Source organism: Rhinoderma darwinii, chromosome 4, assembly GCF_050947455.1.
Source record: "Rhinoderma darwinii isolate aRhiDar2 chromosome 4, aRhiDar2.hap1, whole genome shotgun sequence".
NCBI lineage: Eukaryota > Metazoa > Chordata > Amphibia > Anura > Rhinodermatidae > Rhinoderma > Rhinoderma darwinii.
Genome location: NC_134690.1, coordinates 383,426,168 through 383,443,290, shown reverse-complemented (window position 1 = coordinate 383,443,290; position 17,123 = coordinate 383,426,168). Strand labels below are relative to the sequence as shown.

General features: G+C 40.7%; 1 protein-coding gene across 2 annotated transcripts in view; it reads right to left on the bottom strand.

The window, feature by feature from the left end:
- Nucleotides 1–17,123, bottom strand: part of THADA (THADA armadillo repeat containing) — a 479,325-nt gene that overhangs the window by 231,642 nt on the left and 230,560 nt on the right. For both annotated transcript variants that reach the window (XM_075863236.1, XM_075863235.1), the window contains exon 28: nt 5,683–5,814. In XM_075863236.1, the coding sequence (XP_075719351.1) occupies nt 5,683–5,814 (132 nt within the window). The remainder of the gene's footprint in view (nt 1–5,682; nt 5,815–17,123) is intronic.

Below are 17,123 nucleotides of genomic sequence, written 5' to 3'. Positions count from 1 at the left end.
CAATCATCAACTGAAACCTATGCTGTAAAATCAAAAGCACAGCTGATTCTATCAACCTATACTATGTGTAGGATAATAAAAATGTTGTTCCTTTAAGTAAACTGCTGATTACAGCAGTCTTCTTAGTGTTATGTTATAACCTTATAGGGGAAAGTGAACCTGCTGGGATAACCTTGCAACGATGAATCACGTACAGATTTGCTAGTATAAATGAGTCAATAATCCATAGCGGAGATTACAGGTGACTAGGTGCAGATGTCATGTGATAGCCTAGTGCAGACATATAGGAGATCAAATCTGTAGAATTCGACATCTTTACGGATGATGTGCCACTGGGGCATGTGACTAGTTCTGAGCATGTCGGGGGCCACAAGTTGATATGAGGTCAACCTAAAAATAAAAGGAAAATATTGGATTCCCCATTTAACTATTATAAATATTCGTTCCTGCTACGGGGAAGATTTATTATGATGGTCTTCTTTGCTAGTGCGGCTTGCAAAAGATTCATCAACAGGGGGCACGCTTTTCTAAATTAAAAAGTGTATGACATATTTATAAGTGATAAACAAGTCGTGCTTGGCATAACCCTAAACCTCTACCCACTTTTCCCAACATATTTGTATGTGGCTCAAAGGCTTCATATGTCTGACAATAGGCATGCATATACAATATTACAGGTACGCGATGGTCAGATCTGCCGAACGTTGCTAGTTCCAAGTGAATCTGTTGGCTGTTCTCATGGATATGGGTTAAACGTACAAACAGGCAAGGTCAACAGTAGTAAAAAGAAAGCAGCCTAAACAAGTTCAAGAAAAAGACGATTACCAAGCAATTATTCTCTATGCAGCCAGTGAGAGCTTCAAGTCCCCACCACAGAGTATCCATCCAGCCTGGCACACTTAGATCTCACCCTAACCCACGATTAGAATTTAAAAAATAAAAATTCCTCCCTTTGATGTGGTATAAAATGGACACCGTAGCGATCCCCCTGCAGGAGCTTCCTGAGAGCACTTTTATTATTTGCCTACACTTTCCTTAGCATCCCCAGCTGGGCACCAGTCTTCCATAGCAGCTGTGTTTCACTTTCCAAAATGCTGACCAAGTGTCGGCTTCACATAGATGCTAACGGGTTTAGATAAATAAGCGAACATTTTTGCATCTAAAAAAAAGTGGAACTGAAGGAACTATTAATACTTCTATTGTATACTCAGGAATATACGGAACAAGTCATTTGCATGATGTTCTTCTATGAACTCTACGTCTAACCTTTCTGGATAATAAGTAATGCAAAATGTATATAATATGGACACGTAAAGAAACGGTGAGGAATAAAAACTCATATGCGAAAGTAATACGATTTTGGCGAAATCTCACTCCCTGCTGGATTCTACTACTGCCATCTCCAGATGCAAATTAAACAAAAAAAGATTATGTGCTCGGTAGATGCATCTCTAATGCTAGTGTGCCAGCACTTCAACTAAATGTGAGTGACTATAACATGGAGAATCTGTGTGTCACCCATGTGCCATGGCCTACGATTCCCTAATGAGCAATTACAATGGCTAGCCCCAGTTTTCAGTCGAATTTCCATCTATGGTTCTGTAGCTACAAACAAAAAGAGCACAAACAACAGACGGTATATACTACATGTAAAGCTCACCGCCCCCCCCCCCCCCCCCCAATTATTTCAGACAGGCCCACTTTTAAGAATGATTTTCAGAAAGACGACATGACAGCTAAAGTGACCGCAATAAGGGCATGATCAGAGTTCCCAGCATTAAACGCGCCTTCAAAATGCCCCCATAAACAGTGTCATGAGAGTGCCCCCATAAACAGCTCCAGAGTGCCCCCTATAAGAAGTGTCCGCAGTTTGGCCCTTAATAGACATAGTGAGCAAAGCACTTAATCTGTGGTCATCAACGCCTGTTGCGCCCAAACATATGGTTTAAACTGATGAAAAGCTACTCCTCATTGGAAAATGTAATATGCCATGGTGTGGTTCAGCATTACCTGCTTAAAACAAGGCATCTGCACACTAGAACACTTCCCAAATAAGTATTTATTCCTCATAATAAATGGGCAGATCTAAGTAAATCATTTATTTTAACCCTTAGTGGTCAACTATTCATCCAGGACGTCAAGAGTATAGAGCGGAAAGAACGTATAATTATTTATTCTATCTAGCATACAGCTGTTTCTGGAGAAGGGTTTGCGGAGCAAAATTTGGTATGTGCACTTGAGCTGGTAAGTACTCCATAAGTTTGTGCACAATTTGATGATCCCGGTTATCCTAGAAAAATTTCAGGATGTTTCAAAGAGTATCTTGTGATGTTATTGAATGCTTGGCTTTCCTTCTCTTCAAGTGCCCCATTAAATGGGGTAGAGGTCAGATGACCACACCGCGTTCGCTGATTTTCCTAAATAGTCGATGCAAATGACAGTCAGTATAATCTTCAAGCCATCAACCGTTGGCGTATAATGCGAATTTTATTGAACAAATCTCCTAATGATAACAGATTTTTTTTTTAGAAGTAAAAAACTCAAAATGCACGGTTTCAAATTATTATGCACAACAGAGATCAAAACATTTTAAAGGTTGTAAAGAGAACTAAAATGGTAATTTGTTGAATTTGCAGCATCAGGAGGTCATATTTACAGAAATCAAAAGCGCTTTCAATCAAAAAAAACTTAGCAGGCCAAGTTACATGTTAACATAGGACCCCTTCTTTGATATCACCTTCACAATTCTTGCATCCATTGAATTTGTGAGTATTTGGACAGTTTCTGCTTGAATATCTTTGCAGGATGTCAGAATAGCCTCCCAGAGCTTCTGTTTTGATGTGAACTGCCTCCCACCCTCATAGATATTTTGCTTGAGGATGCTCCAAAGATTCTCAATAGGGTTGAGGTCAGGGGAACATGGGGGCCACACCATGAGTTTCTCTCCTTTTATGCCCATAGCAGCCAATGACACAGAGGTATTCTTTGCAGCATGAGATGGTGCATTGTCATGCATGAAGATAATTTTGCTACGGAAGGCACGGTTCTTCTTTTTGTACCATGGAAGAAAGTGGGGAAAGTGAGGTCATTTTCACACCGTCAGGGACCCTAAAGGGGCCTACCAGCTCTCTCCCCATGATTCCAGCCCAAAACATGACTCCGCCACCTCCTTGCTTACGTCGCAGCCTTGTTGGGACATGGTGGCCATTCACCAACCATCCACTACCCCATCCATCTGGACCATCCAGGGTTGCACGGCACTCATCAGTAAACAACACGGTTTGAAAATTAGTATTCATGTATTTCTGAGCCCACTGCAATTGTTTCTACTTGTGAGCATTGTTTAGGGGTGGCCGAATAATAGCTTTATGCACACTTCCTACGTCTTGAGGTTCGCGGGACTCCAGAGGCACCAGCGGCTTCAAATACCTGTTTGCTGCTTTGCAATGGCATTTTAGCAGCTGCTCTCCTAATCCTATTAATTTGTCTGGCAGAAACCTTCCTCATTATGCCTTTATCTGAACGAAACCGTCTGTTCTCTGAATCAGCCACAAATCTTTTCACAGTACGATGATCACGCTTAAGTTTTCTTGAAATATCCAATGTTTTCATACCTTGTCCAAGGTATGCAGTATTTCACGCTTTTCGGCAGCAGAGATAACCTTTTTCTTTCCCATATTGCTTGAAACCTGTGGCCTGCTTAATAATGTGGAGCGTCCTTCTTAAGTAGTTTTCCTTTGATTGGGCACACCTGGCAAACTAATTATCACAGGTGCCTGAGATTGATTACAATGATCCAAAGAGCCCTAAGACACAATACCATCCATGAGTTTAATTGAAAAACTAATAATTAAATGTTTATGACACTTAAATCCAATGTGCATAATAATTTGGAACACTGTGTACAGAGGGAAGTCAATGACAGTCAGCACTACTTATTCTTCTTTTGTCTTTTAGCAGCTCTTGAAAAGCGTTGACTTGTGTTTTGGGTCATTATCCTGCTGGAGCATGAAACCAGTTCCGCAAAGACCCAATGCAGGAGATATAGTATGCCTCCGGAGTATGGAGCACTACTTCTTGTCAAGGTGTAGTCGCTTTGGTGCAGATTTCCCACTCCACAATAGTCAAAATACACTAAGATTTATATCTACCCACCATGGTGTTACAACAGTAAATAGGAATTCTCCCATTGACTAACTTTGAAATGTTGGCATGTTTTTGCCCATGCTGAGGGCTTAGCCTGGTTTGCCTTCTGAGAATTGTTTAAGAGAAAGCTACTGTACTACTTCATGGCCACAACTACTAACTGGACTACTCGACTGTACCTTTGCTGCATATAGTCTTCTGTTATTTATTCCGTACATTCTGTAGCTTTATATAGACCCGAAAATGTTCTGATGTAAACCTGACTTTGTATAAAAATAGAAAATTTGCTTTTGCCAAAGACGTCGACATGGTCAATGTCACAAATTGTCTTTGGATAGTAAACTAGAATTTTATTATCAGAACTTTTCTATGTTCACATTTTTTCAAAGTTTTAAATGTTTTTGTTTATATCCAAGTTTAATAAAAAAAACAAAAACAAATTTCAAATAGATAGATAGATCGACACAGACCAAAAGATATGAGATGATAGATAGATCTGAGATAGATAGAAACAGACAGAAGGATATGAGATGATAGATAGATCGGAGGTCGATCGATCGGAGATAAATAGGAAAATACAGTGGGCATAGCGGCACAATATGTTACTGTATGCTATAGACAGGGACATGATATACCATATACTTGTATACACCTACTTTAGATGTGTCCCTATACCCCAACCTTTCAGTCCCTATGCCTCATTCCCTTACTTCTGACTTGCTTTGGCAATGCTAATATGTATTTGGTCCTGCCAATAAAGCTTCTTTGAATTTGATGATAGATTAATAGATAGATATAGATAGAGACAGACAGACAGACAGACAGACAGACAGACAGACAGACAGACAGACAGACAGACAGACAGATAGATAGATAGATAGATATTGCAGTTGACTGTGCAGTCAGTTAAGTTTTTTGACTATTTTTGGCTTCACAATCATTAATAAACATCTTCAAAAGACAGATTTGAAAGTATAACACAGCACACCTCCATTATTCTTATTTATGATGGCAGTAGTTATAAAGAGGAGTGAAAACCGGTGTCAACCCTTGATCAAAGGAAATAAAGGGAAAACAAAGAATTTATGCATCCCACTCTTGGTGCTGGGCGGCCAGTAGTCAGGAGGTTAATCCTTTGCTGCCTGCCCTTCAGCTGGAACCCATCACATATTCATCTTGCCATGTTTATTGGTTTTTGTCTGTGTGGGGGTGTGCTGGGATCTCATTACATTGAAAGCCTCGCTTCTCCTAATTGCACCCTAAACTGCTCTAAGGCAATGGACAATTGGCTCTTGCTTGTTATTTTAAGTTCAAGCACTGCACCTGTCAATTCAGTATAAACAAAAACAAACATATGTATAAATTCAATCGGATATCCAATAATCCAGAACGTCTGATAATCCAGAACAGAAGTGTAGAAGCAGAAATAAATAAAGTAATTAGAACACTCCTCTTATAACAGCTTATTTCGATTTTCTTCCTAAGGGTTGCCTATCCATAACATGTTGATTTTGACGTTAAACATGAAGGGCTTACCTCATAATAAAGGGGATGAAAGGAGCCATGCTGAGTGTAGAATAGGTGCCATCCATAGGAGACGGGTACAGCTTACTCAGGATGAGGAGCAAAAGGTACAAGCTGGGATGAAGCTTCAATTCTCCTGTGTGACTGAAACAAAAAGGAACAAATGTAATAATCAGATGTAGCGTTGGAAACAATGAAAACACCGTCATCTACATACACAAAAACATATCACGCCGATACAAACGAACGGTAATTTTGGACTTGCCATTAGAGAATTTTGTCTTCAACTCCAGAGCCATTGTTTTGACGTCTTTATAGTTTTTTTTCTCTTCTTTAGAAAACAGTTTTACACTAAGTAAGGGGAGCTGTACAGGAATAGACCCCCACGTCACTATCTAGAAACAGCTCTATTTAAAAGAGGTTATCTGCTTTATACAATCCTTTTCGGTTATAAAAGGTGCACGGATATGTCAGGTCCCCCAGAGTGAGAGACACGCTTTGTAAAGACTTTCCACTCCAACTAAAGCTTTTTCCACATATGCATCTTGGCATTAGTTCATAACAGTAGCCAAGACCCCGGGGCGGATCTGTTGTACGACTGATCCCAACGAAGCCCGATGGACATATAATTGGATCGTCAGGGTCCCGTTTTTTTTTGTTTTTGTAATATTGACTGCAAGAACAGAGCCATACCCTTATATATATCGGTTCTCCCTCTATAACCTCTATAATAAGATATTTGAAAATGGATTTTCTAAACCAGGCAAACCCATTCTTTAATAATGCTACATAAATCTGTGTGGTCTTTTGGTAACTTAACTAAACACAATGTAGGAAATAAGCACCAATAATCACTAGCCTGATATACAGGGTGGGCCATTTATATGGATACACCTAAATAAAATGGGAATGGTTGGTGATATTAACTTCCTGTTTGTGGCACATTAGTATATGGGAGGGGGAAACTTTTCAAGCTGGGTGTTGACCATGGCGGCCATTTTGAAGTCGGCCATTTTGTATCCAACTTTAGTTTTTTCAATGGGAAGAGGGTCATGTGACACAAACTTATCGAGAATTTCACAAGAAAAACAATGGTGTGCTTGGTTTTAACGTTACTTTATTCTTTCATGAGTTATTTACAAGTTTCTGACCACTTCTAAAATGTGTTCAAAGTGCTGCCCATTGTGTTGGATTGTCAATGCAACCCTCTTCTCCCACTCTTCACACACTGATAGCAACACCGCAGAAGAAATGCCTCCCGATCTGACCCCTTTAGACTTTTATCTTTGGGGTCATCTGAAGGCAATTGTCTATGCTGTGAAGATACGAGATGTGCAGCAACTGAAACTACGGATACTGGAAGCCTGTGCTAGCATTTCTTCTGCGGTGTTGCTATCAGTGTGTGAAGAGTGGGAGAAGAGGGTTGCATTGACAATCCAACACAATGGGCAGCACTTTGAACACATTTTATAAGTGGTCAGAAACTTGTAAATAACTCATGAAAGAATAAAGTAACGTTAAAACCAAGCACACCATTGTTTTTCTTGTGAAATTCTCGATGAGTTTGATATGTCACATGACCCTCTTCCCATTGAAAAAACTAAAGTTGGATACAAAATGGCCAACTTCAAAATGGCCACCATGGTCAACACCCAGCTTGAAAAGTTTCCCCCCTCCAATATACTAATGTGCCACAAACAGGAAGTTAATATCACCAACCATTCCCATTTTATTTAGGTGTATCCATATAAATGGTCCACCCTGTATAGTAAATGCTACAAATGTCATTGTGGAAAACCTTTTATATTGTGTCGGCTATGGTTGCTGTCCCATGTACTGTATGTTCTTCGAATCTAACCTATGATTTAATGCCTTTTACCAACTAAAATGCTGATAATTCCCAAATGCCTTGAGGAATTACCAAACAGTGAATAATATTTTCAGATAATGAGGCAGTAGCATAACGAAGAAAGGTAGCAGCTTTAAATAGGATATAAAAAAAAAGAAACGGTCGTCAAATGGACACAAAAAATTTATACTATAGTTTCCTATTTGGAAATCAGGACGTTAGGTCATGCATTTAAAGGAGTTTTCCAAGATGGGCACAAATTTGGCCAATGAAGAAGAGGGAGGGGGCTCCATATAACAATAAAACACACAACATAACTAATAAATCCCCCAGTGTTCCAGCACAGCCGCTCCGGCGCTTGCCACCATTTTTTATGGACAGTGCTGCAGCGATCATGTGCCGTTATTCCCACAAGATGGTTGCAGCCAACCACTGGCATTGGTAGTATACAGCAGAAGACCCCCTAAGGCCAGTGATTGGCTGCAGCGATGACGTGGGCATATCATCACAACAGCAGTGTCAACAAAGAGCATGGAGAACTGGAGATGCTGGATTAGTGCTGGAACGCCGGTGGATAAGTCAGGTGAGAAAAGGGTCTTTTACGGTTTTATGATATTTACCCCTGTACCTAGGGGAAAAAAAAACTTTAATCATCTAAGATTCTTGGTCAGTACAAAATTTCTGAAGTCTGGTAACGTACAGAAGACCATCCAAAGTTTCCAAAAATTCCCGAATCATTGATGGGTCCTGGTTTCCGCAGCTTTTCCATATGGTAGGTTTGATTTACCTTGTGTAGCCATTGAGCTGTCGAAGGGATAACAGGTTGGTACTAGTTGAGTGGGATTACTTTTTGCAGCAGATGCCAGTATGTGGAAGTGTCTTTGGCTGTTCTTTGACATGTATGGCAGTCGGATGTTCAGTAGTAAGATAAAAAAGGGATTATTATAATTGAACATAATTTTTGGATAAGTATTGCGATTTCCGTCCAGAAAAGCTTTAATGTCGGACAATGCCACTAAATATGTAGGTATGTAACAGTTTTTCCCCCGGAAGAAGTCGCAACGGTGAAACCCAGGTACGGGCTGGATACTGGCCTGTTTTATGCTTCATTATTTAATACTGCTACCCTTTTACTCTTGTGGGTATAATTAAAACCATTTTATTAGAAACGCAATATTCCAGTGCTGCTCTATATTTCAATTTCTAAACTGGAAGGCTTTGTAAAGCGTCCCAGAGAGAAAAACTACATTGATAGTAGGACTACAGAGCCCAGCAGACATTTGATGTGAAGAGACATTTGCTGCATTCATTGCCTAGTATTTGCTGTGAAAAAGGAGAAGGTGTCTCTTCCAGAGGAGCGATTTGATTTTGCATTACAGACAGTTTCTGAGAAGTAAAATATAATTAATTTGTAGCATTTTGAGGTGAACTGGATCCTATCTAGATCTTACCTGCTCCAGTCTGATAGAAGAGTGTGAGATGGTTATTATACATGTGATGAATTTATGTTCCAGGTTCTCCCAGACAACTCCCGCACCCATGAGAGCTCACACTTTATTATTTTAACCTAACTGGGGTAAGGTACTATCTATAGATTTTAAGAATTCTCTTGTAATTTTACACTTTGTGACAAACAATGTCAATGGTTATAGAATTGAGGGATTTCCTGCTAAGAAAAGGTAGTTCCCATTTCATTCTCCCAAGCAGAAATATAATGTTGTCTGTCCAGAACTTTGAGAGTCCGGATGTGGTTGTAGACCCCAAATGCCTAGGGGGTCAACTTCAAGTGGCCCAGGTTTTAAATAAGTTAAGTCCCGGCACTTGTAAGGTGCCTTTAGGAAATGATGATAAACACCCTGAGAAGTGCTAAATAGAAGTAATATAAGTTTTTTACAATGCTTAGAGCTTGTGATATGACCGGGAAGTCTCTTAAAACCATATAGCAGACCATTGGTATACTTGCCCATTTAGAAACGACTGACTAATTTCCAACATACAGGGCCCATGTTAAAAAGACTTAGTGAATGGGGCATTGGGCAAAATATAGAAGAATTTAGCCCTAGTCTTAAAGGAAAACTCAAAGCAAAACCATAAATTATGTTTTTATTTGTAGCGATTTCCCATCTCCAGTTTATGGTTACTGAAATCTCGTGTTCACTGGACCGCTGCTCTTAATTTATGGTGCTGCCATGGTCTCAATCATGATGCTTTGGAGAGGCCTGGACAGGACTATGAAGTTTGCCAGAGTCCGGTTTCCAATGTCCAAAAATAGGGTGCAGGAATCTTGTAGACATTGTTGAGCACCATGTGTGAAGAAGAAACCCACGCCTACAAGGCTGAGCACCGCTTAGAGTTAGGTGGTAGGTGGAAAAGATCCAAAAATCTCAAGCAAAACTGAAAATTCAGGTCAAGGTCCAATGCTGAACTACTGAAAAACGTCAGATGAAATTTATATCCGGATCAGTTGCTGTGGTCTCCCACACATGTGTCATTTCACCACACAATTAAAGCTTTTGTATACGTTTCAACCATCCATAGTAGTCAAGAACCATGAATGTAAACCAGATGTATCAGGATGGACACAGCACAAAGTCATCACAGTCTTCGTTGTATGCTTGGGTTGCGTACTCTAAAATAACCTTTTTTATCCCAACCAGTTTTGTAACATTTTCCGCACATAAATCCCTAGATTAAAGCTACGCTTTGGCATTAACCAAGTCTGACTTATTAATACGATATTAGTAATGTAGAAGAAAACAAAATGGCAGATGCTCCGGTTTTCCTGACATTTGCTTAAGGAACCTAAGAGCAGGATATTTGCTTTGCATTGAAGTTCACGGTTTGCTTTGCCCAGTCCCACATCCAACAGTTTTCACACTCATGAAACTATTTTTACTCTCTGAACTTAAAGACATAAATCAGTGCTCTGGTTCCAGGTTACAAGGGAGCCTGCTAGATTGTTGACCTTCCTGACAGCCCCAAGCTTAATAAAGCTGCCCCCCAACTGTCAGGAGGATTGCCTGGCACATAAAAATACAAGATGCATGGAAGACAGACTGTCTTCTTACAAAATCCAGAGACCCTGCAAGACATTTGTCATCACAAGACACCATCTGAAACATAAAAAAAAAGTGCCCTGTCAATTTGTGTTGCTTCCAAATACCTCCATACAGGCGAGTGCAATGATGTGGAAAAGAAGCATGTTATGACAGGGCGGCCAGCCAGTGCTACAGCCCTCAAAGTGATGTATTCTTTTACAACCAGATAACTAATGGTTGTCACATACTCAACAAGCAAGGGCATAAAATATCTCCAGTAATGGTAACCAAGATGCTCAGAGCACAACCCTCAAACAAAGGACGACGAAAAACAAAGACGTATACCCACCATGATCGGAAGCGCTATGGGTAGCAAAATGTCACCACAATATGCTAACCTGTTCATGGCCAAACTAGAGGAAGAGTTTTTATCAACCTGCGCAACTAAACCTCTAGCATATTTCCGGTACATTGATGACCTGCTGATAATCTGGACAGGCTCTGAACATGAACTGCTTTCTTTCCATAAAAACTTCAACAAGTTCCATCCTACCATCAAACTCACTCTCAACTACTCTACATCTCAAATACATTTTCTGGACATGACCATATACATGAGAGACAATACCATACAAACAACAATCTACCACAAACCTACAGGCCGTCCAGCATATCTGAGATGGAACAGCTTCCATCCGAGACACATAAAGAAATCCATCATCTACAGCCAGGCTCTGCGATACATACGGATCTGTTCAGACTGTGAAGACACAAAACAACACCTGCTATCACTGAGGAATACATTCTTACAACAGGGATACCATCCAAGGATTATAGATGATCAGATCTACAGAGCAACAAGGATTCCAAGGAGCAATCTTCTGGAGTACAAAAAGAAGGAAGACAACAGCAGGGTTCCCCTAGTGGTCATATACAACCCCCAAATGAACATCTTGAGGAAAATTGCTGCTGATCTCCAACCTATATTTAACAAAGACAATAAACTGAAGGAAATATTCCCAGATTTACCACTCCTTGCCTACAAACAGCCACCAAACCTAAGGAATCTCCTGGTCAGAAGTGCCCTCTCACCACCAACAGAGACTGGCACTTTTCCTTGCAACAGTAGAAAATGCAAGACCTGTACCAACATCTGGTCATCAAACACCATCCAGATACCAAACACGCAGCAGGACTATAAAATCACTGGCACGTTCTCCTGTACATCCTCCAATGTAGTGTACATGATCCTGTGTACAAGGTGCATCAATAAAGGAATCTACATTGGAGAAACAATACAAAAACTACAAACCAGGATGAATCTTCACAGACATACAATAAAACAGGAGGTGGATACACCCGTGGGAAAACACTTCTCTGGACCAGACCACAGTTTGGCAGATTTAAAGGTACTCATTCTGAAGGGTCATTTTAAAAACAACAGAGAAAGAAAAATTTGGGAATTCAAGATGATGATAAAATTCCAGTCATTGACACAAGGCCTCAATCTAACACCAGGATTTATGAGCCACTACATGGACACACGTCACGTCCCCCATCAGACTGACTCCAGATGCCTTAACTCCTAAGTCATCACCCCTATAACCTCAGTTTTATTGCCCCGGCTTATCTTAATGATGTATCACCTCATGTACTAATTGTCTTTGTGTAACATCTAAATGTTGTGCTTTTTTCTAAGTCATTCATTTGTAAACTGCCTGAAGAAGGGGCCTCTGTGCTCTGAAAGCTTGCATATAGAACTTTTATGGTTAGCCAATAAAGGTATCATACCTATTATACTTTTGTCTTTTTTGACACAAAAGTATTTAACATTTCATATTCTCTCTATTAGAGCAAGAGTATCTAATGAGGCAGATCCTCTCTCAAAATCTCCTGTTTTTTTATCCAAAGCTGAACAGGGGTTCTGACAACCAAATTAAGTTGCTGCTGGGGTGTCAGTGGGATCACTTTGCAGACACTGTTATTGGGACACTAAGATGGTATTTATTGAAGGGGTTTTCCGGGACTTTGATATTGATGATCTATCCTTAGGATAGGTCAACAAGGTCAGACCGGTGGGGGTCCGAATCCCAGCTTCCCCACCTATCAACTGATTGTAGGGCCTCTTCATTGCGTACCAGGCTGTTCCTGGTACTGCAGCTCAGTCCTATTAATGCAGTACCCTTTCTATCATCTGATCAGTGGGGATGTCAGGAGTTGAAACCGCACGGATCTGATATTGATGATCTATCCTAAGGATAGAACATCAATATCAAATTCCCAGATAACCCATTTAATGGAGGAAATATGAAGGCACTATAATTGAACTATTAATGGCAGCACTCTGCTGGCACTATAATTGAAGGCGCTTTTCTGGCACTATTAATGGTGGCACTCTGCTGTTTCTTTTAATGAGGGGTACTATGTCGGCATTATTAATATGAACACTGTGCTGGCATTATGGAAAAAAAAATAAAATAAGGTTTGTAGCCTAGTGGGTTTAGTTTATAGATATATCTATAGATACTTCTGTCTTACTTTATACCACCTTTTGGTTAGCCCTATTCAGACTACTTTCTCTGTGACAAAATTTCTAAGATGCACCCCTTCACCACTAACCCACGCCCCTTGTCAGGTGAGTCTCAAACATTTGTTCTTTTTGGTGCATTTCCTTGATGAATTTGTCTAAAATGCGGCAAAAAAAAGTGGCAACTTAGGCCAGAATTCTGGTGCAGCAACAATAGTAAATCTCCTCCGCTGTGTTCAGCTCAGGAGACCTCATCTCAATTAAGAACAAACTAAAAGAACTTTATTTGTATAGCCTCAAGGAAAGAAGAGCATAGGGGGACAAAACGATACCTTGACACAGGTTAAAAACGTTTAATTAAGGTGTAAGAGGAAAGTGTAAAATGTTTACTAAGAGACTAAAGAAAAGAAGAAAGGGAACAATCAGAAATAAGTTGGGGGGATCAGAAGCAATGACAGAAAATATTATCTTACTGAAAGAGTATTAGATGCCTGGAACAAACTCCAGCAGACGTGGTTGGAAAATCAACAGTAAGTAAAATTAAACATGCCTGGGATAAACATATATCTATCTCCATGACCTTAATGTGCTTCTTTTTGAGCCACTCCTTTGTTGCCTTGGCTGTAGGTTTCGGGTCATTGTCGTCCTGGAAGACCCAGCCACGAGCCATTTTTAATGTCCTGGTGGAGGGAAGGAGGTTGTCACTCAGGATTTGACGGTACATGGCTCCATCCATTCTCCCATTGATGCGGTGAAGTAGTCCTGTGCCCTTAGCAGAGAAACACCCCCAAAACATAATGTTTCCACCTCCATGCTTGACAGTGGGGACGGTGTTCTTTGGGTCATAGGCAGCATTTCTCTTCCTCCAAACACGGCGAGTTGAGTTAATGCCAAAGAGCTCAATTTTTGTCTCATCTGACTACAGCACCTTCTCCCAATCACTCTCAGAATCATCCAGATGTTCAGTTGCAAACTTCAGACGGGCCTGTACATGTGCCTTCTTGAGCAGGGGGACCTTGCGGGCACTGCAGGATTTTAATCCATTACGGCGTAATGTGTTACCAATGGTTTTCTTGGTGACTGTGGTCCCAGCTGCCTTGAGATCATTAACAAGTTCCCCCCGTGTAGTTTTCGGCTGAGCTCTCACCTTCCTCAGAATCAAGGATACCCCACGAGGTGAGATTTTGCATGGAGCCCCAGATCGATGTCGATTGACAGTCATTTTGTATGTCTTCCATTTTCTTACTATTGCACCAACAGTTGTCTCCTTCTCACCCAGCGTCTTACTTATGGTTTTGTAGCCCATTCCAGCCTCGTGCAGGTCTATGATCTTGTCCCTGACATCCTTAGAAAGCTCTTTGGTCTTGCCCATGTTGTAGAGGTTAGAGTCAGACTGATTAATTGAGTCTGTGGACAGGAGTCTTTTATACAGGTGACCATGTAAGACAGCTGTCTTTAATGCAGGCACCAAGTTGATTTGGAGCGTGTAACTGGTCTGGAGGAGGCTGAACTCTTAATGGTTGGTAGGGGATCAAATACTTATTTCTCTGTGCACAATGCAAATAAATATATATCATTTTGACTATGTGATTTTTTTATTTTTTTTTATATAATCTATCTCTCACTGGTAAAATTAACCTAGCCTAAAAATTCGAGACTGTTCATGTCTTTGACAGTGGGCAAACTTACAAAATCAGCAAGGGATCAAATACTTATTTCCTTCACTGTATGCATTTTTAAATTGACGCCGTTCACTGTGCGGTATAAATAACATGTTACCTTTATTCTATGGGTCGGTACGATTACGACGATACCACGTATGTAGAGGTTTTTTATGTTTTACGACTTTTGCACAATAAAAACACTTTTGAACTAAAATTATTTGTTTTTGCATCGTTGCTTTCCAAGAGCCGTAACTTTTTTATTTTTCCATCAATGTAGTGATTTTTTTGGGCTTGTTTTCTGCGGGACGAGACGTAGTTTTGATTGGTACTGTTTTGGGGTGCACGGGACTTATTGATTCATTTTTATTATGACTTGTTTGGGGGGCAATGGAAAAAAATTGCAATTTCGCCATTGTTTTTTGCGGTTTTTTTACGGTGTTTACCTTGCGGTTTAAATTACATATTAACTTTATAAATTGAGTCATTGCGGTCGCGGCGATACCATATATGTGTACTTTTATTTATTTTTTTACACTTTTACTAAATAAAACCACTTTTTATGGAAAAAAATGGATTTATTTTTTTACTGTGCTTTTTATTAATAATCTTTATTTCACATTGATTACTTCTTTTATTAGTCCCACTAGGGGACTTTACTGTGCGATCTTCAGATCGCTGCTATAATGCTTTGGTATACTTCGTATACCAGAGCATTATTGCCTGTCCGTGTAAATCTGACAGGCAATCTGTTAGGACGTGCCACCGGCGCGTCCTAATAGGCATATGTCCAGGGCAGACCTGGGGGCTTTTATCAAGCCCCCGGCTGCCATGACAACCCATCGGAGACCCGCGATTGCATTCGCGGGCCGCCGATGGGTGACAGAGGGAGCTCACTCCCTCTGTAAACAAAGTTAAATGCCGCGGTCGCTATTGACGGCGGCATTTAACTGGTTAAACGGCCGCGATCAAAGTAAACTTCGATTGCGGGCGTTGGAGCAGGAGCTCAGCTGTCATCAGACAGCTGAGCCCCGGCTCCAGCCTGTATGGGAGACCCGTGCAGGACTTCGACTAGGCGAACGTGAAAAGGCGTCAGCCTAGCCTAAGGCCCCTTAGTGACGAACGTTAAAAGGCGTATTGTTGGTCACTAAGGGGTTAAAGTGCAGTCTAGATGGACCATGTGGTATTTTTCTGCCATCAATCTTCTATGTTTCTTGACAAAAAAAATTGCGGTTAATCTGCCTTGACAATGTTGCTATCCCTTATTTTCTTTTTTATCAACTATGTTTTCTTTAGAGAAAATCGGGTCATTAGAAGCAGTCCATGTGGAAACAAGGACTATACATGCTCAATACAGAGTCCTTGGGTGGATTTAAACATATGGCCCTAGAGCTGCAATGGTCAAGAAACGAACGCAATGACCACGGTACCATATACATAATTCACACCATAAAATAAGTCCCCGTGATACCTACAAAAACTTGATAAATAAACTACGGTTTATAGCTTCATTTTTGGGTTTATAGCAAATATTACTCCGATGAGACATTTATGACATATCCACAGGATACAGGTATGTCATGAATGTCAGATAGATGCGGGTCCCACCTCTGGGACCCGCACCTATCTATAGAACGGGGCCCCCTAAACCCTGTTCTACCTCTCTCTGTGTTGTGGCTGAAGCGTGTGATTTCCAACTTCCATAGTTGGGAATGGCAGTTACGGAAGCAGAGTAGCATGCGAGCTATGCGGTTTCTGTAATTCATGGTCGGAAATCACACGCCTCAGCCACAACACAGAGAGGTAGAACGGAGTTTAGGGGGCCCCGTTCTAGAGATAGGTGCGGGTCCCAGGGGTGGGAACCGCATCTATCTGACATTTATGACATATCCTGTGGAGATGTCATAAACTCCTTTAAACCTAGGAATCTAGCTATAGCAACTAGCACCCACGCATAATGCAGGTCCCAAATTTTCCAAGTGATGGATTTGATTTTAACTGGACAGAACTGATAATTTTATCACTATTGACACAAATTATTTGTCTGGAGGGTCAGTTCAGCTATATTATCATATTATCTGTGGCCACTGCGACCATCCTGATAAAGACAACCGGGATGAGCTCTATAAAATGACATGATTATCTCCATGTGCATCAGTGAAGCAATGACCATACAAGAAGCAGCTAGAAGCTGCGATCAAGATGAAGGCAACATCCCGGCAGGGCTTCACTCCGTTTTTGGTCACACAAGATACAGCAGCTTCCAGTAATGAACGCAGCATTGCCGTGTGAGTTACTGGACGCATTTGGTTAGTCATTCAATTAAGGGAAAAAAAAAAAAACATTAGGAAAAGACACGTGGGCAGCAAACACAGCAC